The 22317-nt window shown below is 38.6% G+C and overlaps 3 protein-coding genes across 5 annotated transcripts; 1 reads left to right on the top strand and 2 right to left on the bottom strand.

The window, feature by feature from the left end:
* Window positions 1–93: 93 nt before the first annotated feature.
* On the bottom strand, window positions 94–5121 carry LOC111593634 (apyrase). Of its 2 annotated transcripts, none has more exons than XM_023306507.2 (8): window positions 4865–5121; window positions 4317–4542; window positions 4061–4258; window positions 3595–3997; window positions 841–998; window positions 690–786; window positions 266–623; window positions 94–211 (listed from the first exon to the last, which is right to left on the bottom strand). In XM_023306507.2, the coding sequence occupies exons 1-8, from the start codon at window positions 4987–4989 to the stop codon at window positions 115–117; spliced, it is 1662 nt and encodes a 553-aa protein (XP_023162275.1). In that variant the 5' UTR covers window positions 4990–5121; the 3' UTR covers window positions 94–114. The 2 variants fall into 2 exon arrangements, with proteins under 2 accessions (XP_023162275.1, XP_023162274.2); XM_023306506.2 differs by lacking the exons at window positions 94–211; window positions 266–623; window positions 690–786; window positions 841–998 and adding exons at window positions 1835–2102; window positions 2169–2523; window positions 2588–2684; window positions 2739–2896 and having other exon boundaries at window positions 4865–5105.
* Window positions 5122–6001: 880 nt separating this feature from the next.
* LOC111593641 lies at window positions 6002–7100 on the top strand. Of its 2 annotated transcripts, XM_023306519.2 has the most exons (3): window positions 6002–6373; window positions 6478–6564; window positions 6754–7098. In XM_023306519.2, the coding sequence occupies exons 1-3, from the start codon at window positions 6314–6316 to the stop codon at window positions 7027–7029; spliced, it is 423 nt and encodes a 140-aa protein (XP_023162287.2). In that variant the 5' UTR covers window positions 6002–6313; the 3' UTR covers window positions 7030–7098. The 2 variants fall into 2 exon arrangements, with proteins under 2 accessions (XP_023162287.2, XP_023162288.2); XM_023306520.2 differs by lacking the exons at window positions 6002–6373; window positions 6478–6564 and adding an exon at window positions 6659–6688 and having other exon boundaries at window positions 6754–7100.
* Window positions 7101–8233: 1133 nt separating this feature from the next.
* Window positions 8234–21051, bottom strand: LOC111593646 (sodium/potassium/calcium exchanger 3). Its single transcript, XM_023306526.2, has 7 exons — window positions 20901–21051; window positions 12268–12405; window positions 10574–10881; window positions 10283–10514; window positions 10063–10209; window positions 9431–9769; window positions 8234–9367 (listed from the first exon to the last, which is right to left on the bottom strand). Exons 1-7 carry the CDS (start codon window positions 20974–20976, stop codon window positions 9048–9050), a joined length of 1560 nt encoding a protein of 519 aa, XP_023162294.1. The 5' UTR covers window positions 20977–21051; the 3' UTR covers window positions 8234–9047.
* Between the last annotated feature and the right edge of the window lie 1266 nt (window positions 21052–22317).

Genomic DNA, 22317 nt, shown 5'->3' with positions numbered 1-22317 from the left:
GCAGCCAACTTCACGTTTAAGGTCTAATTGTATTCGATAGGCCGAAAGCTCGATTTCGAACGATAAATACAAATAACATTTCGTAACCGTTTATTTGAAATAATAGCATTTTCCCTAAGTTATAAATTGTATTCGCTGCTCGATACCGACAGTTATAGGCCCAATCGCAATCATATAATCCATTAAGGCATCTAAATCAAAGGGGCCCACTCTGAAAGGGATTCATTAGAACTGTAACTCAACTAATATCTATAGCCAATCTTACTCAAGGTCTTGGGCATGATTGCTAATCAGAGAGAAACCATTTTTGCCATTGGCTAGATATTCCATGACCACCAGTCGATAATGCTGACTTTGTTGTAAAGGTTGATATTCAGGTACAGGGCAATTGGAGCAGCGCACAAGCATTTGGATCACCCGCTTGCCCGGATCAGCTTGTAGATTGTAGACGATCCTCAAGCCGGCAACTTGAAGAAAACGCTTCGATGTGGGCAACTTAAGGCTGGCGTTCATCGGTGCTACGCTATCCTCCAGCAGCTGCAACAAATGATCGCCACGCATAGTTAGCGCATACAACCGATTCTCCCACGGACACATGGCTACCAGCTGCTTATAAGTGATGTCTATCGAGGAGTGAATGACGATTAGTTCAATTTAGGTTACTTTTGGTGATAAATGCTTTCACTTACTGCCCGCTGGCAGGGGCACACGAAAGTTGCCTTGGCTGGTCAGCGCAATGCTCACATTGCTCCAATTTGACGCTCCAGCGGATGCCTCTTTAACAAACTGAAAAGCTTGAGGATTAGGGAGGGAGAGAGAGAGGATAGAAAAATTACTCACGGCATGGAGCATGGCATCTGTGTAGAGATTGCCCAAATTGCATTCGCCACGCGCGCATTCCACTTGCTGCAAGTAGACGCGACTGTTGCCCACAATACGATTGGATGACTCCTCCAGCTCAGCCTGCCAAGGCTTCAGAGCAAGAAGCACGTCCTCGTCTTGCATAAGCAAAGGCCAAAAGTAGAAGGAAAGATAAGCTTAGGTTTTTTCATTCATGGATGGTATATATGTACGGAGCGCATACCCTGTACTTAGTCAGCATTTATAAAGGGCATATTCGTTTTGTATATATATATATTTGTATAATGCAATTGGAAGACCTAAAAGCCGTGCTCATTTATACAGAGCACAGTTATAGATACCTTGTAATGATTAAAAGTGTCTCATGGGTATATTAATTTGGTGCATATATATGTAACATGCAGCAGAAATAGCCAGAGATTATGTGCATATGTCGCATACCCTGTACTAAGTAAAAGTGACTAGTGGGTATATTTATTCTGTGATAACTTATATAACAAACAATAAGAATAGGAGCTTCGAGCCAGTCAACATTATCTTTCTCTCTCGCTCTCTCTTTCTCTCTCTCTCTATCTCCCTCTAATCTGAGAAAACTTTCGAGCCTTCACGTACTTCAGTTAAGAGTTAATAGAAATAATTCAATGTTAAATCGCCACTTAGATAAGCTATCAAAGCTTGTTAAAGCAAAGTAATTCGAGAATAATTTCTTTGCACACAATCAACGGCAATCCAATAGGCTATATAGCTATAAGTATCAAAGATTATATAAGGTTAGTCAGAGCAGAGACGAAAAGATGGAAAGAAAAGTAAAAAAAAATATTATTAAAATAATTCCTATATAGATAGAAAATATAGACAATCCTGAACTAATGAATCTATCGATCTATTTAAACACAGATTTCTTTACAAATTTATTTTAATTTTAATTTAACAAATATTCAGATTTTCGATTCTGCATGCATTTAAATATATAAAGGAATAAAGCTCATATTTGTACTTATCGATAATTATCGATTTCCAACAAGCTGTGTATTTGATAAATGTCAACAAACTTAAGCACTTAAGAGTTTTCGTATTTCTTCTGTTTCAAAGCAAATTAATGTTGTAAATCGATATTTATCGTTCTTGTCTAAGAAGCTGTGTTCCCGTTGAGCACCGTAATGCGACCCTCGAGGCCCGTATAGATGGGATCCACGTTGCTGGTGTAGGAGATGAGGGCATCTATGTCCGTAATGCTTGTTCTGCAAATAAGAGATATTCGATAACTATCGATAGCTCGATATGAGCGCTGATCGATGAACACTCACTGGACGTCGGTGCCAGTACTGAGCATGCTATAGCCATCGCCGCCGCCTTGCAAGAAGCTGGACGTGATGACGCGATAAGTTTTAGCCGGATCGAGTGGCTCATAGGTGGGCACATCGCAATCGGCGCAACGGGCCAGCACAGAGATGACGCGCTTATTGACTGGCTTGGTGTAGTCGAAGGTCACCTTCAGGCCGGACACCTGCAGCATCACATACGAGCTAGTCACCCCATTCTCCAGGTCAATCTTGCTAGCTGCATATTCCAAGGCGTCGATCAGGTTCTGGCCAGGCAAGTTGGAGGCTATCAGCGTGTTCTCAAATGGCGACATGCTCACCATATGCGCATAGGTCAGATCTACAAAATATACGTGTATAGAGTTCAGCTTAGGCACGCTTCACTGTAGGTTTGGTTCACTCACTGCCGCGCAGCAGAGGCACGCGCAGGCCACCCGTGGCAGCCAAGGCAATCGAAACATTCGTCCAGCCTGGCTGATCAAAGGGCGTCAGGCCAACAAACTGAAAAGAAAAGCGCAGCTTAGAGACCACACAGACCCAGAGCTCAGCACTTACCGTATGCAGCATTGAGTCGCACACAAAGTTGCCCAAATTGCACTCGCGTGTGCCGCAGTCGCTTTTGGTCAGATCGACGAGAGTTCGGCCAACGACCACCTTGCCCTCCTTGTCGATGACCTCCTTCCAGGGCTGTAGCGCTTTCAGCACAATTTCATCTGCAGCAGCAACAATAACTCATCACAAACTACTTGGCTTAGGCATGCACGACGATAGAATACCCTAGCCCAATCAATTTGTGCTAAGCACGAGTATAGACCCAAATTCTCTATCTGCTTGTGTAAAATCTACCATTATAGGCCTAGTAGGCTTATCGATATTTATCGATTTACTTAAAATGATGTGTGTTAACAAAAAAAACTATTAAAGTCTTGTGCCCACTCTAAAGGAGGTATCGTCCACTTAGAAATACGCTTATAAGTTTGAAATAATTTATCGATAATTATCGACATTTTCATCTTCATGAAAATACGCAAGCTAAGTAGTTTAGCTCTTGAAATATAGCATAAAAACTATTAATCGATAATTATCGATTAATTATTCAGTTTCGATAATTATCAATAGGTATAATTATTGAACTTCATATGTATTTTTAAACCGCAGTTATTATCTCTAGAGTTTTAAGTCTGCAAAACACACTTTTGAAATCAAAACTGTAAATCGATAATTTTCGATAAGTATGGAGCATCTGCATTGGATAAATAGAATCATAGTACTCACTCCTCAAGCTTTCAAAAATAATCCTTAAAAATAAATATTGCTATATATCGATATTAATCGATCATGATGTAGATATTGCCAGCAATTAGCTTAAGTACAGGGTAAAGGCAAACGGTAATATGGTTAGGTCACTCACCCTCTGGCACATCGGCGCTCATATAGATGGGTGCACCCTCGAAGTCGATAACATCACCGTTGGCATCGAAATATACCGTTAAATTGCCCACGTACTTGGCATAGGCGCCGGCCTGAACGATGAGCACACGATGGCCATTGCTGTGGGTCACCTCTGTGGGATAGTCGCCACGCGAACTGTCCGGCCCGGGTGGCACGCCCGTGTAGAGGAACGTGTGCGAATGAGCACCCACAATAACATCGATAACATCACCCGCCTGCTCGGCAATCAGCTTGTCCACGTCGTAGCCGCAATGCGAGATCACGATGATAATGTTGGCGCCCTGCTCCGTCAGAAAGCGCGCCTCCTCGCGAATCGTATGGCTCTCGTTGCGAAAGATCAGGTTGCCGGTGTTGGCCAGATCCTAGAAGACGAGCAATGGAAACGAATGAAAAGCTGAGCCAAACCCGAGTGCGACTGATGCTACATAAGTGGTCTCCAAGATAACGCCAATGAGTCCGATCTTGCGGCCACCGCGCTCCAAGATTTTCGACTTCTCGTAGAGCCCTTCCATGGTGGGCTCATGGGCACAGTCCATGTTGGCCACCAGCATGCTCGTCTGCACGGTCTTCAAAAAGGGCACCACGCCTGCGACGCCATGATCGAACTCATGATTGCCCAAAGTCTACGAGAAGAAGAAGTGGAAGTGGGCGGGTTAAGACAACGGCTATAGATGGTCGTACCATCGCATCGGCTGGCAGCAAGTTGAGAAACTCTTGGGTCACATTCCAGCGTCCAATGTTGTACCAGAGCGTGCCCTGGAAGCTATCGCCCGCATTGATATAGATGGGATTATGGTCCTTCTGCTCCTCGAGCAAGCGCTTCACCATGTAAACGGTTCGCGCATAGCCGCCAATGCAAAGTTCGCCCTCATCACAGGTGCCGCCGCTGGTGTCAGTTGGCTCAAATCTGGAATCCGATCAGATGGAAATTTCAGGAATTTCTAAACACGTTCAGAATTGCTCTATATATGAGTGTGTGTATATATTAGGTGTATGGTTATATGGGGATAATGTTTGCTTATCGATGCGATGGCCGTGTGGAAACAATCGTCGGAGATAAGCGTGGCGCACATGATTACGGCGATTGTGTTTACGGTACTCGAGTCGATTATATGATGATATCTACCATTGGCCACTCAACGAGCCATACATTTACCGTAGTATCTCTGTATGTTTCTATATGTCCAGCATGGGTTTTTTGATTCCGAGCTATCAGAGCTGGGACTTACCTGGCATGGAAATCGTTAATGTGTATAATGGACAACGGAAATCGATCTGCGACGTCATTCGATTGTTGGCTAGCGCCAATGATAATTGCCATTGGCATTAGCATTACGATTATCATTCGATCCATGTTGATCGTTTCGTGTCACTTGTGGGGCCAAGGAGAGGGCTTGTTGACGGCCTAATCCGTGCGCTGGTCTTAATAGAACTGAATCGCGTTCGTTCGACCGTCGGTCTACATTCAGTTCAAATCGTTAGCCAAAATAAAACCTTCACAACTGGCAAAAATATATATATATATATTTCTAATATATAGTCGTTCTTGTATCAGTGACATATGGCTTTTACGTTTTCTGTGTATTTAGCCGCAGTCGACGCACTTGATTAACGGGGCCGTTTACGTGTATTGCATTTAAAAGCCCCTATAAGCTTGTATTTGTGTATAGAAAACAGGATTAGCCGCTTATTAATTAGATGCACAATAGATGTTCAAAGCGTGTTTTGCCTTAAAAAAAGTCACATTGCAAGGGCACAGTTTAAAAAATTTGAAAAGTTGATGCAGCGCGCCAAAATCATAAATTCAAATAACGGGTGAAATGACGTTTGTTCGATATGTTTGCTGTGCTCCTCACAAATTACATCAACAACGATAGTTGGGCGGTAAATTTAAACGGCACTATCGGTTGCTTGATATTTTGCGTATTCACAAAACAAAACAGTCCCGCCAAATTATTTTTAAGTCATGTCTATATGAATCAACCGTAGTAGGTAATCTTATTTTATTGAATTGGCATTCGTAACGCAAGGTAAATTTATTTTTAAATATGAAAGATTAGCGCCAAAATCAAAATATTTAAAAATTTTACTAATCGATTGTGCGCCGCGCACATTTGCTCATTTCAAAACTTTAACGATAGTTTACAACTTCATCGCCAATTGATACCCATACTGGATAGTGATTATCGACAAATTGAATTTATTGAATAAATTAATTTCTCATTAAGACTTTGATATATTTAAGACCTGATACAGAGTCACATATTTCAAAAATAGATGGTAGCTGAAATGAAAAATAACAGATATCATTTATATGTGATCAATATTTTAGGGTGCCCCAATTGATGCTATCGATATTCTAAGCTTAACGCGCCATACACATCACAAAGCGCTGTGCCTGTGCCTGTGCTGCCGCTGCAGCTGCGTTCAACACATAATTTTGTGCAAGGTTGGAGGCTTTTATTTAACTATTATTTTTGTGATTGTGTTGGGGTGCCAGAGCCAAAGCCATGATAACGATACTGCTGTGCATGCAATAAACAAAAAACGCGCATAGTAAACGCCCAGAAGCTGCAGTCGAAGGCAACTAAGAATAGAAAAAAGAAAGAAGAAAAAATTAAAATCGTAACCTAAACAAAGTGCAAACTGTATTTGGACGGTGTATTTTGGCATTCACAATGACACCATTTGATGATTTTGTCTACTTAATAAATCACGTGCTGCTTGGCGAAGAGCCGGTAAGTAGCAGCAGCAACAACAATAAACTAACCAACACAGTGGCGTTGCCAGACAAATTCAAAGAGGACTTTTAATTGATTTTCATTTTTATGCTCATATTTAGACCATTGAGGATTTCATATTGCTTGTGGGCACATTGGTGGCCTTCATAGCTTTTATACTGTGGTGTTGCTTTCCCATACAGCCAAAGGTAGGTAAAAATATACCCAAACGCGCCTTCAAACGCTGACACACACACACAAATAAACAAACACACACGCACACAAATAAACAAACACACACACACACACACACACTCGCAATCAAACATGTATGTATGTATGCATATGTATGAATATTAGGGGCCAGCTACTAATTAGATATCCATTTTCGGTAATAGGAACCGGGACAGCACCGCCAGTTTACGTGTAAAATTATACAGAATCACATAAAGGTATTCGATGCAGCAAGCAGAGTGGAGGACAACGGCACCACAACTGCAACAACAGCGGCTAGCAGTAATGGAAATAATGGAAGTAACGGCACAGCCGGCGGCGGCATCATTAATGGCGCTAGTCCTCACTACAATGGTGGCGGCAGCGGTAGTTACAGCAAAAACGGTACCGTGGCTATGCACAACTATTACGTTAAAAACGGCCACCACTGTTGCACCTAAACAGGACATAGAACTTAACCAGGCCCAAGGCACTGACCAAGTCACTTTTTTTTTATTATTTTTTTTTTGCGCTTTATGTAGTTTATAATATTTAAATCGATTAATTTTCATTAATGTTCTATATGCATATGTAAATATGTGTGTATATATATATATATGTCATTCAGAAGATTTATTGTGCCAATTGGTGGTTCGAAGCGCTCAGCTTAAAGCTAAAAGCTAAAGTAATGCGTCTTGAATATTGTTCCACACCCTCACGCCCAGCTCCCGCAACACCCTCGCCCTGCCCTGCAAAGAATTGTATTGATTGTAAACGTGTAATTCGCAAGGAACTTTATTTATGTATTTGTAATTGCTCAGACTGATTTGTTCATGGTAGAAATCAATTGCATTTTATGCCAATTAACCATGACGGCTAAGGAAAAGACATGTGAAAAGAGAAATGTTAAGTGTTTAAAAAGATAACTTATATATATATATGTATATATATATATTTGCATTCGAATACCAAATGAAAAACAAAAACAAAAGACAAAAAACAAACTATGTAAGACATGACGGTAAACAAGGAAACCAAGCAAACTATTTATAAGTATTTATTTATGTATGATGTATGATGTACGATGTACGATGTACATACAATGTATGATGTATGATGAAACGTAAAAAAACACCAACAATAACTAATTGTTAAATATCAATTACAATCGCTTACAACAAACACAATTCTGGAGTCGTTAGCTTTTTATGGAGTGCAGTGTAAGCGCAGCTACAGTGGCGGCCATTCAATTAGCACCAACTATCCCTACTGAAGCTGGCGACTATCAGTTACTGTAAGATATCAAATTTTGACTAGCATTGTTCTCATATTATGTTTCCATCACTTTCAACTCTCATTCAGCATTTGTAAGTTCATTTCTCTCAGTGTATACACTTGAGATGCATATGTATATGTACGTCTGTATATATATATATATTTGTGTTTTTTGATCTCAATTGTTAACTTGTTTATGTGATGAAACTTTTAAGAATTTCGCCAATCCGAAGGGTTATTAAACAAAAGAAAAGAGAAAAATCACCTTAAAATTGTTTTTTTTTTTTTAGTTTTATCAGCACAGTGAGCGTCTTAAGTATGCACGCACACTAATCAGTAAATCACACACGGCCCACTCGAGCAGCAACTCGAGTAGTTTTATTTCGTTGGTTTTTGATTTATATTTTAATTTATTTTATATTTTCATCATTACTTCTGGTTGCTATCTGAGCAAAATTGTTTAAAAATCACATTGCTTAGTATTTGTGTCGTTAGGTGTATTTGTAAATTAGTAACAATAGGTGTGTGTGTGGCTAACGGTAGATAGAGTCTACACATTCTAGAATATCAACAGTGATAATACCCTATGCATACAGTAGTAGTTTGTGTGTTAAGGAAGTCTAGCCGATGATTGGCCATAAATATCGCAGGGTACTTACGTAATCGTAAATTATAGCTTAGGCATACATATATCTACATATATAGCATTTGGTCTCTATCAAATCTAGCGCTTTTTTGGTACCAGTTCAGAATTTGTGACTATAACATAGGGATATTTTTGTTTTTTCCTTTCTTCTCTGTATATATAAATAGTGTTCAACAGGACAAGTACGTAACAATGAATTATTTTTACCTAAATAGTAGACAGTCTTAAGGAGTACCTAAGCTAGTAAAGCAAAAAAAATCAAAAAAAATCTGTTATAATACAAGCGTCTATATATATAACTATACGATGTAGCTGAAGTCGTAAATAATTGTGTGTTGGGCTGTACATCGAGTTTGCTTCGTTGTTCGTTTTCTGTTAGGTGGCAACCCTGACAACATTCAATCAACCAATGGCCAGGCAGCTTTAAAACTTCTCAATAAACCAATTAGAAATGCGACTATAAGCAAAATCGTATCCACTTAGTTTTGATGTCAGCCAAAAGCTCGCATGCATGCAACTCCAACTGGAAATGGAGGAGTTTTGTTGTTGTTGCTCTGACTAACTGCTACAGTCCAATGGGAAGAGCACATGCATCTCAATCAAAATTTGCAGCACAATAAATACTATATACACGCTAAATAGAGCAACGCCCACGCGTTTCGTTAGTCGATAGCCACTGCAGCTGAGTATGATGAACAGGCCAATGGTGCACAATATCAGGATCAGTATATTGTACTCGATGCCCTCGGTGCCCACCTGCTGCTTGATGCCGGTGCCATAGTTCATGCAGTTCTTCACAAACCAGGGCACGCCCAGCGACAACAAAATGGCTAACGAATTGGCGCCCAGCGAATTCGAGACACCAATGCCATTTTCACCTAAAAAAATCAAAATGGTAAAATTAGTTTCAGTTGGCCAAAGGTATCTTCATATTGGCTTACCATTTCGCAGTGAAATGAGACTGGAAACAGCTTCAGGCATTGTGGAGCCAGCGGCCAGGAAAGTGAGACCCATCACAATGGTGGGCACACGTATCGCAACACCAAATGCCGTTAACATCCAGACAATCATATAGGCATTGATGCCAATGCAAATGATGCACATGATGAAGGACAACGGGTACAGGCGACGATGCCGCATCGGATGTGGAATGCATACGCGCAGCACTAGTTTAATAGGGAACGTGAAGACCCACCAGCATTTCATGAAACGTGTTGCACTGTGCGGATACGCAAATATGCTTGTCGGCATTTGATCGTCTTCTTCATCCTCGCCATTCCCTGGAAAGATAGTGATGAAAGGACATGTTTAATTAATTACCTATCGAAAGCACTTCCGACTATCAGTTCGCCTATGAATTCAAATTCATTGCCCATCGATAACATTTTAAATTATCCATTTAGCATATGAACTCAATAACTTGACTATCGATGACACTCAAGAGTAGCAGCTTTGCATTTGTCGCACATATCTAAAAGCGCGAATTCCAAAATATCAAATTGCAACTAATCGCGTTTCATTTGTAACAAAATGAGGCTTAGTTTGAAAAGTGTGTCATTTGGATTACACTTACAATGCTTGGAGTGCGTCAAATTGGCTGTGGATGACATGGACGAGGTGTTTTCCGGAAAATTTACCACAAACAGACCATCTCCAGAGAGTGGATCCTTCTTTAAGGGCAGCTGTGCTTTGGCACTGTTCTCTGGCGGTTCCGTGAGATCTGTTAAAGGTTAATTAACACAACGTGTTAGTGAACTGTTTGTATTTTGTGATCGAAGCAAAGATCGACCAACCATAGCGCGTGGAGAAGCAGCAGTTCATGCGATCCTCGATGAAGACGCGTATGGCAGGCATAAACTTATTGTTGTTAAACGTAATCAAATAGTAGAGCAGCAGAAAGCCCATCATAACGCAGGATTCAACAAAGCTAATGCTGCCGCCCCAAGCGAGAACCAGCAAAACGATCGTGTTGAATAGATAGATGCAGCAATCCCGGGCTATGGGCCACCAATCCAGTTGCACTGGCTGCAAATGCAAATAGAAGGTACAGTGAAGACGCCCAGAGACATTAGCTAGCTGCTCACCTTATTAATGGCCAGCGCTGCAAGGCCAGCCACGCCGAGCGTATTGAACATCAGCGAACCAATTATGGTGCCCAATCCCATATCAGACTCCAATATCAACGTACTTATCGTATTCGTAAAGAACTCCGGCATGGATGTGGCTGTGGCCATAAACGTCGCAGCCGCCACATCTTTGGACAGATTCAGATCCTCGCAAATGCACTCGACAGTGGGCAGAAAGTAATCGTTGCATATGATGGCCAGCAATATGAAGAAATAGATCGCAGCGAACACGTGCAGAGCAACCCAGCCCTGACGCAGTTGATCCACTATTGAAAGGGAGAAAAATTACATGAGACATTTTAGAATTTCTATTTGATTATCATAACTTAGACATATCTGAAGCTGCGTACCAAATTTTAGGCATATAGCTCCAAGAGACTCTGAGTTCAGCCTAGATTAGTTTGAATACTAAGGAATATCCATGCCTTTTCTGTGAGCTATTGTCGTTTTAGGCACAACTGAAGCTGTCAAGTTCAAGTCAGAGTCTGCATGGCACAATTAAGATATATAATGCTTTGACGCATAATCTTTAACTTTACAGAGAATTCGACCATTCTATAAAATAATCAAATTCCTAATCTATTTTCGCCAGAGCTAGTAAGTATATTTGGTATCTAAGCAGGAACATATCAAAATTCGATGAATGCGCCGCTCATGATAGGCGAGATGATACCATCTACATATACTCTAGACTACAGGGCATACACAACTCTATTGGCATATTGTGGCGATAAAGAAACTGTTGCTATTTATTACATGGTAAGCAGAGTCATAGCTATAAGTATGCGTATCTGTCATGTTCCAAGTATTGTAGTTTAATTAAAGGTTTTCCGTGATAAGAAGCCCGATTTGAAGAGTGGCAAATGTATATAGATATAGATATATGTATATACGTGTGTGTTCATCGGAGATACGAGTCGAGAGTCGTATTGAGAGTGTCTGGAGTGGCGCTGATGCAGTTGGGCGAAACGAAGTAGTACTGCAACTGGTACTGGAACTGGAACTGGTTCGGCCACTGGACTCGATTCATACTTGTAGCAATACTTTGGCTGGTATCCCAGTGTAAACACATTTGGCTCGAATGATTTATTGGCCCATTGAACAGTGTCTCGCTTATCGGGGGCCTAGCACTCGACTTGGCCCTGGCCCAGTGATAAGGCCTGCCTGGCCAGGAAGACCATTGGGGCCACATGGTCAGCAAGTTCAAGTTTGTGTGTAGAGTGAGAGATAGAGAAAGAGGGGTGCAAAGAGTGGGATAGATAAAAGCAGGGAAAGGAAGAAAGATAATGAATTAGAGAGAGAGAGAGAGAGAGGGGAAAAGGGATAGAGGGAGGAAAAGAAAAAAAGTGGCAGAGAGATAGAGATAGAGCAAGCGAAAGAGAGGAAATTATAGTGAGAAAGAAGGAGAGAGTTGGAGAGAGAGAAAGAGTAAGAGAGACAGAGGGGCAGAGACAGCAATAGATAGAGAGAGGCACACAGAGCAAAATGTGGACTAAGAGAGACTGATCAACTCTCTTGCCTCTGTGGACCTCAATTCCATTCGGAACTTTTTGGGCTATTTGTTTATGGAACTGGATCAAGAACTTGAACTAACAGAGAAAGAGAGTGAGCATAGCACTGCTATGCGATTCGATTTGATTCGTCTCGCTTACCTGTAAATATATCGGGAAACTCGTCTAGTGGTGCATCTTCCTCATCGCCTGGGCACTTGCCACGCGGCAATATATCGTAGAGCAGCTGTTCATCCAAATATCTCAGCGATGTTTCCAAGAAACTGGTTTCATTATTTACTGAAAGCGAAAGGTGAAAGTGGAATATTAGACTAAATTATAAATCATTGTTAATATGATGTGAATTGTCGATTATAATGGACCTAGATATATCTGTAGATATATATATATATATATATATATATATATATATATGTATCTGTTAGACAGACAATAGATAAGAGCTTTAAACTGTGATAAGATTGAAACTGCAACCCTGAAAATCAGAAATGCACAATTACAAAACTAACGAGCAAGGCGACTGGCAGGTTGCACAGTGGTGTATGCGACTCACAGATACCCTATAGTGACCTTGATATATGTGAAGTTATAAAGTTTTTTGCAGCAATTCATAAATTTACTAACTCCATATAATTTCTTAAGTACAGTTCATATGAACTGGCTCATGAGCCATAGCTTTAGGCGCGGTGCTTAGTTTAGCGTATTTTGCTGCTTTCAAATTTCTATAGATAACATTGATCTATGTATATAATATATATCTTTTATGTGTGTAACTGAGACTAGAGTCTTTCGCTTTCAGATACATTCTTGATCTTTAAGCGAATGCAACGATAAGTGAGCATGGGACAAATCATGACGCCTATCAGATACACATATTGAATGGGGCCATGTCTAAATATATATATATTTGATAGCTATAAATATAACTAGAATCTAACTCTTATCCACAGAGACAGCTTAGAGTGACAATGGAGGAGAGCAGCTTGTACAAAAGTACTTTATGCATGGCTCAGGTATAGATATATTTATATATTATAGACATGCATAACAGACAAAGAGTGAACCTAGCTCAGATTATTCGCCTCTAAAAGTATAAGTGACCATGGAGGCGCTATGATTTGCTGGATTCACCCGCATAGGAAAACAATATTTCAAATAAAAATTTTTTCACGAGCCCGGCACGTTTTTTGCTACTTTTTTTTTTGCAGCTACAAAGCTATTAGCTATGTTCTAACTGCGCTCGTTAACTGACTTTAATTGTTTCTCACGCAAAAAAAAAAAAATAGAAAAAAAATTCCTGAAATCGTGAGCAGATAAAGAATTATATAGCCCAGCAATTAGATGCCAGATGTCAGATGTTTATTGCTTAAAACAAATCAAACGAAACTGAACATCAAATTAAAGCAAAACTTCAAACTTGTAGAGGAGTAAGGATTGGGCTTATAACACTCTCTCTCTCTCTCTCTCTCTCTCTCTTTCTGATTACTTTCTGTTTGATGTGGCATTTGACTTGTCATCCAGAAATAATCCGTAGACTCATTGCATTAGGGCTTTGTTTTGTTTTCCTTTGGCATATCTTTTACGGTGCCTGATTAAGTTCTTATGGTTGGTCATAATTTGTCTTAACTAATGCCATATAACGATGTCTGCCGTTATATATGATATGTATATATCTAGTTATTATTCCACAGAAGTACTCAACAATTAGCCGCACTGTCTGATGGGCTTTTTCGCTCTTATCAGCCAAGCAAAACAAACCCAAACTGTTCGCCGCAATACAAAGTGATTCATCTGCCTGCCATATACCCTGTAGTCATATTTTTCTTATCACGAATTGGATATCAAAAGTTGTGTTGCTTTTGAGTGGCTTTTGAACAATCTCAAGACTAAATACCAACGACTTTCAAATGGGGTATATCGATTCGTCAACCTCTGCTAGCCTAACAATATTCAACTAAATACAGGGTATCATGAAAGGCTGCAGAATATTTAAGAGGCATACGAAAAATATTAAAAGAAAATTATTTTAAAAAAACAGAGTATCTGCTAGTTTATCAGTCCAATATCATATTAAATATAGGGTATCTGCTAGATAAGCATTTCAAATTTCAGGCATAGAGAAGACATATATCGAAATAAATACATTTGTACAGGGTATCTAACAGTACACAAAACTTAGATACTAATGAATATTTAAGATATATGGTAAATAATATGTTTGTACTTCTCAATCCCATAAAACACACTATCTACAGGGTATCTGTTGGTAGATCACTCTAATGTCATGTTCAAAATTTAGATACTACTAAATATTTCAAACAGTCAGAACTAATAATTCAAAAAAATCTTTTTAATTAACATTAATAACAAGCTACTCTTTTTTACAGGGTATTTGGTAGTCTATCACAGTCTATCATTAGCTTATACTAAATATTTGAGAGTAAAAAGTTTAATTAAAAACAAAATTTTTTTTGTTTTGTCTTATTAGAAAACCTTGCTGCATTCACAGGGTATCTACAAGTCGCGCACGCTCGACCAATTAAATATTTGGAATGTGCGCTAGGTGAACTTTTTCGCATTGAAATTCTTGAAGCACGTGCGACACGCTCGGCCAGAGCTTTGTTTATGCTGAGATTCTATGTGTGTATATCGTAAATATATATCGTATATATATATATATATATCGTATATATTGTTACGATCTGTGTGTAGTCTGCATTGCATGTCGCTTGCAGCTGGGCGTTAATGAAACAATGAGAGAGAAACAAATGCCACAGCAGCAATCAAAACATAATTCTCTAATTAGATAAACTTAACGCTAACAAAGAAGCGAAAATACTCGCGGAACGACGTATAGCATACCCTGTAAATGCGCGAAAACTTTGCTCGAGCAAAGATTGAAATAAATAAACTAAGCTAAGCTGACTTTATTTAAAGAATTTTGAATAGAACTTTAATATATGTGTATATGGTACAGGGTATTGCCAGAGCCGACTTCGTTATATACATTTATCGATTATCGATAACAAAGAAAATACTTTGATATGGGCACAGGCCTAATATTAGCTAAGAATGCTGAAAATAATTTTATTTTCTAAAACTCAGTCAGCACTAATATACCCGCTTGCATGACTAACACATTGGCGTCGAATGCAATGTGTGATATGTGAGATGCGATTATATATATGTATATGCATACATAAATACATCTGAGAGTTGGCAGCTAAAGCATCTAAACAAGTTTATTGAACCTGTTGACAGGTGTCGAGGTGTGGCGTTTGCATTGCATTGGCTTTGGCTTTCGCTATGGCTATGCTCGAGAGAGAAATACCCAAATGGCTAATGTATGAAAATCCCAGCATGTCCCTTGGAAAAGTTGCGGGAATACCCCTAATCCTCACCCGCAATCGATCATCGTAATCATCACAATGCAAAGTGCATTTTGTTCAGTTAATAACATTTTTTCTCTTTTAATTGTTAATTTGTTTTGTTTGTGCTTCTTCTTCTTCTTCTTTTGCTTCTTCTTCTAAATACTACTACTTAATTGGCAGCTTGTTCAGCCGATCGTTCAATGCAAATCAATTCATCGTTTCCCAAGCTCAAAAATGCTAAATGCTGTTTACATCTTGTTAATTGTTGATAAAATAAACAAATGCGATTGCTCCACACTGGTCAGCGGAAATTAAATGGAACTGAAAGGTGTCAACAAGTGGAATCGAAGTATTCGAATGAATGAAAAGTGATGTGGAATGAACTGAATATTGCATGGAAATGGAACGTCGGAATCGAAACACTAAAAATTAAACATATCAAGGGAACATGAAAATGAAAAGTCCAGCATGTGATGTGGAATGAACTCCAACTATGACTGACATTGCATGGAAATGGAACATCGGAATCGAAACACTAAAAATTAAACATATCTAGGGAAAGGGAAGAGTCTAGCGAGTGATATGGAATGAACTGAAACTACGACTGACATCGCATGGAGATGGAACGTCGGAATCGAAACACTAAAAATTAACCATATCTAGGGAAAATGAAAAGTCCAGCATGTGATGTGGAATGAACTACAACTATGACTGACATTGCATGGAAATGGAACGTCGGAATCGAAACACTAAAAATTAAACATATCTAGGGAAAATGAAGAGTCTGGCGAGTGATGTGGAATGAACTGAAACTACGACTGACATTCCATGGAAGTGGAACGTCGGAATCGAAACACTAAAAATTAAACAATTCATAAGAAAACGAAGAGTCTAGCGAGTGATGTGGAAAGAATCAGAACTAGTTACTGTTATTGTATGGAAATGGAACACTGGAATTGAAACACTAAAAATTAAGTGAATGATGTTGAATGAAATATGAAATATTGACTACGGCAGTTTCGACATGGACTGCTGAAAATGAAACACTATAAAAAGGAAATGAAAGTAAGCACAAATTAAATGAGATGCATAAGAAAATTGCAATTAACTGGCAAGAGAATGTCGTAAATTGAAACACTACAAAAAATATGTTTAAAAAGTGAATGTGAAAATTAAATAGAATTACTAGCTTATAGAAAATGAAATTATATGAAACAGAAACAGTTGTGACACTTGAGCTTATTAACTAAAAATGGAAATATAGTATATATGTCTCTCTATATATTGATTGATTTATATTCTTCTCATGTCACATATTTCAATATTTTTAATTTTTATAAAATTAAATGAAGTCGTAAAAAAAGTTGAAAAGAAAATTGAGTTTTCCCCAAAATTAAAAATGTGAAATATGTGACATAAGTAGAATAAAAATCAATCAATGGGATAAATTAATTAGATAAGTAATATGTAATGTTTCTGTAGGGCAGTGTACCCATCAAAGGTGAGCGCCGTCATCTCGCGCTCTTTTGTTTGACTGTTTATTCGTCAAATACCGTGAGTTGCCGCAGCGCCGATCTATGTCAGCTGGCAACAGCAGCAGCAACAGCAACAACAATAATACTAATAATTAATAGCAATTACAACAATATTTATAATAATTGAAAATAGTAAATAAATATCTAATTGTAAGAATGTGTCCGATTGGCCAATGCCCTGTAAGCTGAGCTTGAATATATTAGGTTGAATTTGTTTGTATTTATTCATACATATGACTAGGTTATACCCTGTAAATATTTTGCAGACTAGCTTATGCTGTATAAACAATAGCTGCGGCTATCCTGCTTTAGTCACATTTACAGGGTATCTTTAGCAGCAGTTGAAGCTGTAGCTATTAGAAGCGTACCATAGAAAGCTAATTAGATGCCGAATGTCTAACATATACACATAGTTCAAATATTCCAGCTAAATGGAATCGTAATCAGAATCGGAATTCGAATTGGAATTTGAATCCGAATTGGGAATTCGAAAATGGGAATAACCGAACGGCTTCCAATGAATCCTATTGAAAAGCAAACTATTTATAGAGCCGGGATCAATGCCAGTGATTCAAACCAGAACGGGAATCACCCTGCCATATATCTGATATGTACTACCTACAGCTATCTGTCTGTCTGTCTATAGACCATACAATTGCTTATGCTGAAGTGGCGCTGGCTAAAGTACAAAGTGAAAAAAAAACGCTTGTCATATGACGTTCGTGTTATAAACACGCGGGCATCTCTTGACTGTGTTTATGCAACAATTATGAATGGGTGGCAACGCCACGTAATAAAATCCCCCACCCTTGCGCAAAACAATTAAGAGCACACACAGTTGAGTCCTAGCCGCAGCGCGATGCTCGCTCGCCGATCACTTTAAGAAAGTAGATTTGCTTTATACATATATGCAATATATATATCTTATAGATATTCGTCATTCACACTTCCGGCCCATCGCTGGCTTGACTAAGCTAATATGCCCGCCTTCCAGCCATCTAAGCGAGTATTACTAATCGATAATTGCAGCACGAGTGTTCTTAAGCGGTTTACGCTGTTCAAGTACTATATAAATTTCTAGTGAACATCATAGATATACGTATATATATATATATATATCTGCGTAAGTGCTCGATCCTATCTTGTTTATTGTACTTTTTTTTGACAACGCGTTTCTTCTCTTTCAGTGGGATGCGTTATTTTATGGCTGCAATTAGTAGTTCCTGGAACTTAAGGGATTCTCGTGAATTGCGGTAAGATAGATTCTGTACTCCACTTGGCCACAGCTAACTTTTTGGCATGCTGTCTATATAGTACTAGAGTTCTACTGCAAGAGTTATACTCAATCAATTATCAGAATAACAATAGCAATCGCATCGTCACAAATCAAATTGTTTGTGCAATGAGCCACGATCAAATCGAAGTATTTCTAAATCTATTCTGATCGAATCTAATCGATTTTCTTTGAATATGTTATCGATAAAGGGTATTGAACGTGTTCTATGTGCGCTCTATACAAGGTTCTAATTCTATTTGTGCTACTATAGAGTCTATAGAAGACTACACATCTAAACATATAGAGCTAGTTTAGCTATATTTTTCGCAATATTCCCTCAATTCTCAGGCGCTACTTGCCTGCCCTTCGTCCTCTTTTCTTTTAATGTATGCCACATCTTCCTCTTCCTGATTAAATTAAGGTTTGAGGCACTGCGCTTCGCTTTGGCATAGCTCCAAAATTATAAGAGCTAGAGGCTTTGAGTAAACGCAACGATTCTATATTTTCTATTTTCTCCAGTGAACTAGTTCAATTGTTCTTCAGGCCTTACTAGTCAGGGCTGCAGCATTAGCCAAGCTTTAAGCAGGGCCCATGAGGTTTTTAGTGTTATCAGATCAATGGAAGCTCCCCCACGAGTTATCAAAAAAAAATCCGTTTTTTCCATTCTTTTTTTTTTTATCAGTTAAACAACTGTCAGCTAATCGCATCGATCAAATGATTGACACTATATATATAGTGTATATGTGAGTCAGTGCGACGTGTGATTCCTTTATCAGCTGATGGATCGCAGATGCTTCATCAATGCTGCTTACAGCTGCAGCAGTTCTCAGCTGAACTTGCCCCACGTACAGCAGCATTAAGATGTAAATATATATTTATTATATATACATATATATATCTATACGTATTTATGATTGTGTCAATCTTTCAATCTTAGCGAGCTGTTATCAAGCACGCTGATAGCCCCCATCCAAAAAGGTTTTTCCTGTGTGCTCGACAACAGCTGCTTATTTACCTAGTATGCGGAAAGCATACTCGCTCACGAAATGAAAAGAGCATATAGGCTGTGTACCAGACGCTCATCTATGGAAGCCAGAACTTGCGATTTGGAACCTATACGCAACGTTCAGAGCAGCTGAAGATCTGAAATATATATCTATGCCCATTTTGTGGGCAATGCGTCTAAAACTGTATGTTGGACTCGTTTATTGATTTATCTCAAACTTTATATGTCTATTAGTCTAGCAGTCACTCCAGACTCAATCTTAAGATTTACGATAAATTATTGAATTGTTTTTTTTTTTTTTTTTTTTTTTTTTTGTATCTTGAACGAGTGTTTTGCAGTAAGTCAAGCCCGACAGCAAACCTTTCACTTGTTTTTTTTTCTGTGCTGGATTCATGGATCTTACGTATTTTGTTTTCGGCTCGGACAGCTGTCCACAAAAAGGGAGGAGCTGTCAAATATTCTTTTAATAGAGCTATCTATTGAATTGATTATGGCGAACCAGTTCAGCTCACAGATTCAGACATTTGAACTAGCCAACCAACCATTTGTATATCAATTATAATTTATGCCAAAATCAGTTGCCAGATACAACTTATCGGGCCTGGAACTTAATAGAATAATTAGACGATCGATCAAGTTGTTGAGGCTATGGGGGCAAAATGGGAAGTTTTATTATTTAATAGTGGGCCGAAAACCCAGGGTTATGAATCAATCAGTTTAGATGGATAGACAGATTTGCTTTGGATCTGGCTTAGCTCTTCTTTACGTTGGCATCTAAAATTTGTCGTTGTCATTTAGGTCTCACCCACTGTCGACAAGGCAAGTCGGCAATGCCAGTTGGTATGGGCAGAATTTTAATTTTGGAATTCCTGGAATCGATTTTTTTGTGGATCGATATTATGTAAATGTTAGCTGTTATCGAAAAATTTATGTAAGTACTTCGGCTTAATTTAGACAGGAATATACATACATATATATATTTGAATATGTATTTTAGGTTCATCGATTCAGTTTCGTATGATAATCAGGCATATTTGTATTTACCAAATATATATATTTAGATATATAACACATATTATATATAAGCTGCTGCCTGCCTCCTTTTTCTACCCATATTATTAAGCGTTGGCATTTATCATAAATAAATCGTATTTTATAGGCTTTAAACTGAACTGAACAACACGGGGAATCCGTATAGTCGCTGCACAGCTCGTTTGCCACACAGGGCATATTGGTTGCATGGCCAATAAGTATATGCAACAAAGAACTTTAGAATGATTAGAATTTTCCTTGAAACATAAGTTCCAACAACATTGTCGATAAATATTGATTTTGACTTAAGCTTTACAGAATTTGCTGTTTTTTTTTTCAAACTCCTGGATTTTTAGTTAGCTCTGACCGGCTAGGGTATCGACTAGTTGAGCAGCATGACATTCATTTTTTCTTTAATTGTCTTTGATCAAATTTCATTGAAGGTTTCGGAGATATCTGTGCAATTGTCAGACGTATGATAAATTTCTTTACTTTTTTTCGATTTTTTCTAATGGATCGAAAACTGACGAAAAGAATTCGGTCTATTTACTCACCTGTGGCTTGTGTATCCGTTATGCTGCTGGCAATTAGTATGAGAACGCCAAGCAAGAGGCGCGCGTTTTTCAACATGATACGATCAAAAACAATTAGGTAAAAAAAAGCAACTTTAACAAAAAAAATAAACTTTGGTTTTTTTTGGTTTTGATTTTTGGGCAAAAAAAGGTATTTTCGTTTAGAAATTATAACAAACAGCAACACGTGCCACACGTGCGCCTCGAATATATATAAATTTTATTACAAATTTGTATATATTTAAAAAAATTTGTTTTCTTTTGTTTTTGTGCTTTTTTCCCTCCTTCGTTGCTACACTCACGGCGTATGCGCAACGCGACTTAATTCGTTTGCTTTTACGTTAACGTTCACGTTTACGTTTGTTACGTTTGTTTGCGCGTTTTCGTTTTCGTGTTCGAATTTGAAACTTCGAATTTGTTGTTCGAACGGCGCAGCTTTTTTCATTTAATTGAACTTCGAATCCTGGTAACGGTTGATTTTTTTCTTTTGGTTTTTGTTTTGATTTTGTGCTTGTTTTCTTGTGGCTGCTGCTGCTTCTTCGACTTCTTGTTTCGCTGTCTCTTTGCGCTGGCTGACGGCTTCGTCAACCGCTTGGCTTGAATTATGGCGCACAACTAATTAAGTGCGACCAGCGCGCGCGCGTCTTAATAATAAACAGCGCCGCCAGCGTCGCAGTCGCCGTCGCTGCCGCTGTCAAAGTCTCGACGTTGTTGAGCGCTGCTGCTAGCGTTAACAGCTGTCTGAGGCAAAAGCCGTTATTGGTTATATTTTTGCGTTCTTGTTGTTTTTGTTATTGTCGCTGCTTCGGCTGCTGTTGTTGTTGTTATTGTATTTTAAAGAGTTTATCACTGCCTGGCGTGCAGTCAAGTCTCCAACACTTGAAAACATTTTCGTTTTCCGTTTTGCGTTCATTTGATACCCTAAAGATTCATTGAAAATGCCAAATCACTTTGACTTAGGGCATATGCGCGTAACAGACAAGCGTCTGTCCATAGCATATACATATGTATGTAGGATATCTCTATAATTACAAAAGCTTTACAAAATTTGATGTCTATTACCCGAACCGACTAGATAGGACTTTTATTTTTTTTTTTAAATTTTTTATCGATAATATTTGCGAAATATGTAGATTGTTAAATAAACATATTCATATATTTATAAAAAAAAGTACTGGATTTTGGTGCAGGGACACAGATCACAGATAAAATAGAGCGTTAAAAATCCAACAATGAATATCGAAGTTATTCAAGCACACATTTTCCATAATTTGGAACTTCGGATGTGTCGCTGCATAAGCAGCGATCACTTAGCTTAGAATATCTATTAGTCGGCTACACACAACTATACTTTCTTTGATTTTCGATTATTATTAATTCTTTGATTTTCTTTGATTGC

Source organism: Drosophila hydei, unplaced genomic scaffold (genome assembly GCF_003285905.1).
Source record: "Drosophila hydei strain 15085-1641.00,03,60 unplaced genomic scaffold, DhydRS2 tig00000237-arrow-arrow-pilon, whole genome shotgun sequence".
In the NCBI taxonomy this organism is placed as follows: Eukaryota; Metazoa; Arthropoda; class Insecta; order Diptera; family Drosophilidae; genus Drosophila; species Drosophila hydei.
The sequence above is the reverse complement of the archived record's forward strand: the minus strand, read 5'-3'. Positions and strand labels throughout refer to the sequence as shown.

What these genes read in the sequence shown, in the direction of transcription:
- LOC111593634 (XM_023306506.2), bottom strand. Translation starts at nt 4,989, where the DNA reads ATGGATCGAATGATAATCGTAATGCTAATGCCAATGGCAATTATCATT. An exon ending in TGCTGCCAGCCGATGCGATG is followed by an intron (nt 4,259 to 4,316) that starts GTACGACCATCT and finishes TTCTTCTCGTAG; the next exon opens with ACTTTGGGCAATCATGAGTT. An exon ending in CGTGCCTCTGCTGCGCGGCA is followed by an intron (nt 2,524 to 2,587) that starts GTGAGTGAACCA and finishes TATATTTTGTAG; the next exon opens with ATCTGACCTATGCGCATATG.
- LOC111593641 (XM_023306519.2), top strand. Translation starts at nt 6,314, where the DNA reads ATGACACCATTTGATGATTTTGTCTACTTAATAAATCACGTGCTGCTT. An exon ending in TGCTGCTTGGCGAAGAGCCG is followed by an intron (nt 6,374 to 6,477) that starts GTAAGTAGCAGC and finishes GCTCATATTTAG; the next exon opens with ACCATTGAGGATTTCATATT. An exon ending in GCTTTCCCATACAGCCAAAG is followed by an intron (nt 6,565 to 6,753) that starts GTAGGTAAAAAT and finishes TTTCGGTAATAG; the next exon opens with GAACCGGGACAGCACCGCCA.
- LOC111593646 (XM_023306526.2), bottom strand. Translation starts at nt 20,976, where the DNA reads ATGTTGAAAAACGCGCGCCTCTTGCTTGGCGTTCTCATACTAATTGCC. An exon ending in CTGCTTCTCCACGCGCTATG is followed by an intron (nt 10,210 to 10,282) that starts GTTGGTCGATCT and finishes AACCTTTAACAG; the next exon opens with ATCTCACGGAACCGCCAGAG. An exon ending in TTTGACGCACTCCAAGCATT is followed by an intron (nt 9,770 to 10,062) that starts GTAAGTGTAATC and finishes CTATCTTTCCAG; the next exon opens with GGAATGGCGAGGATGAAGAA.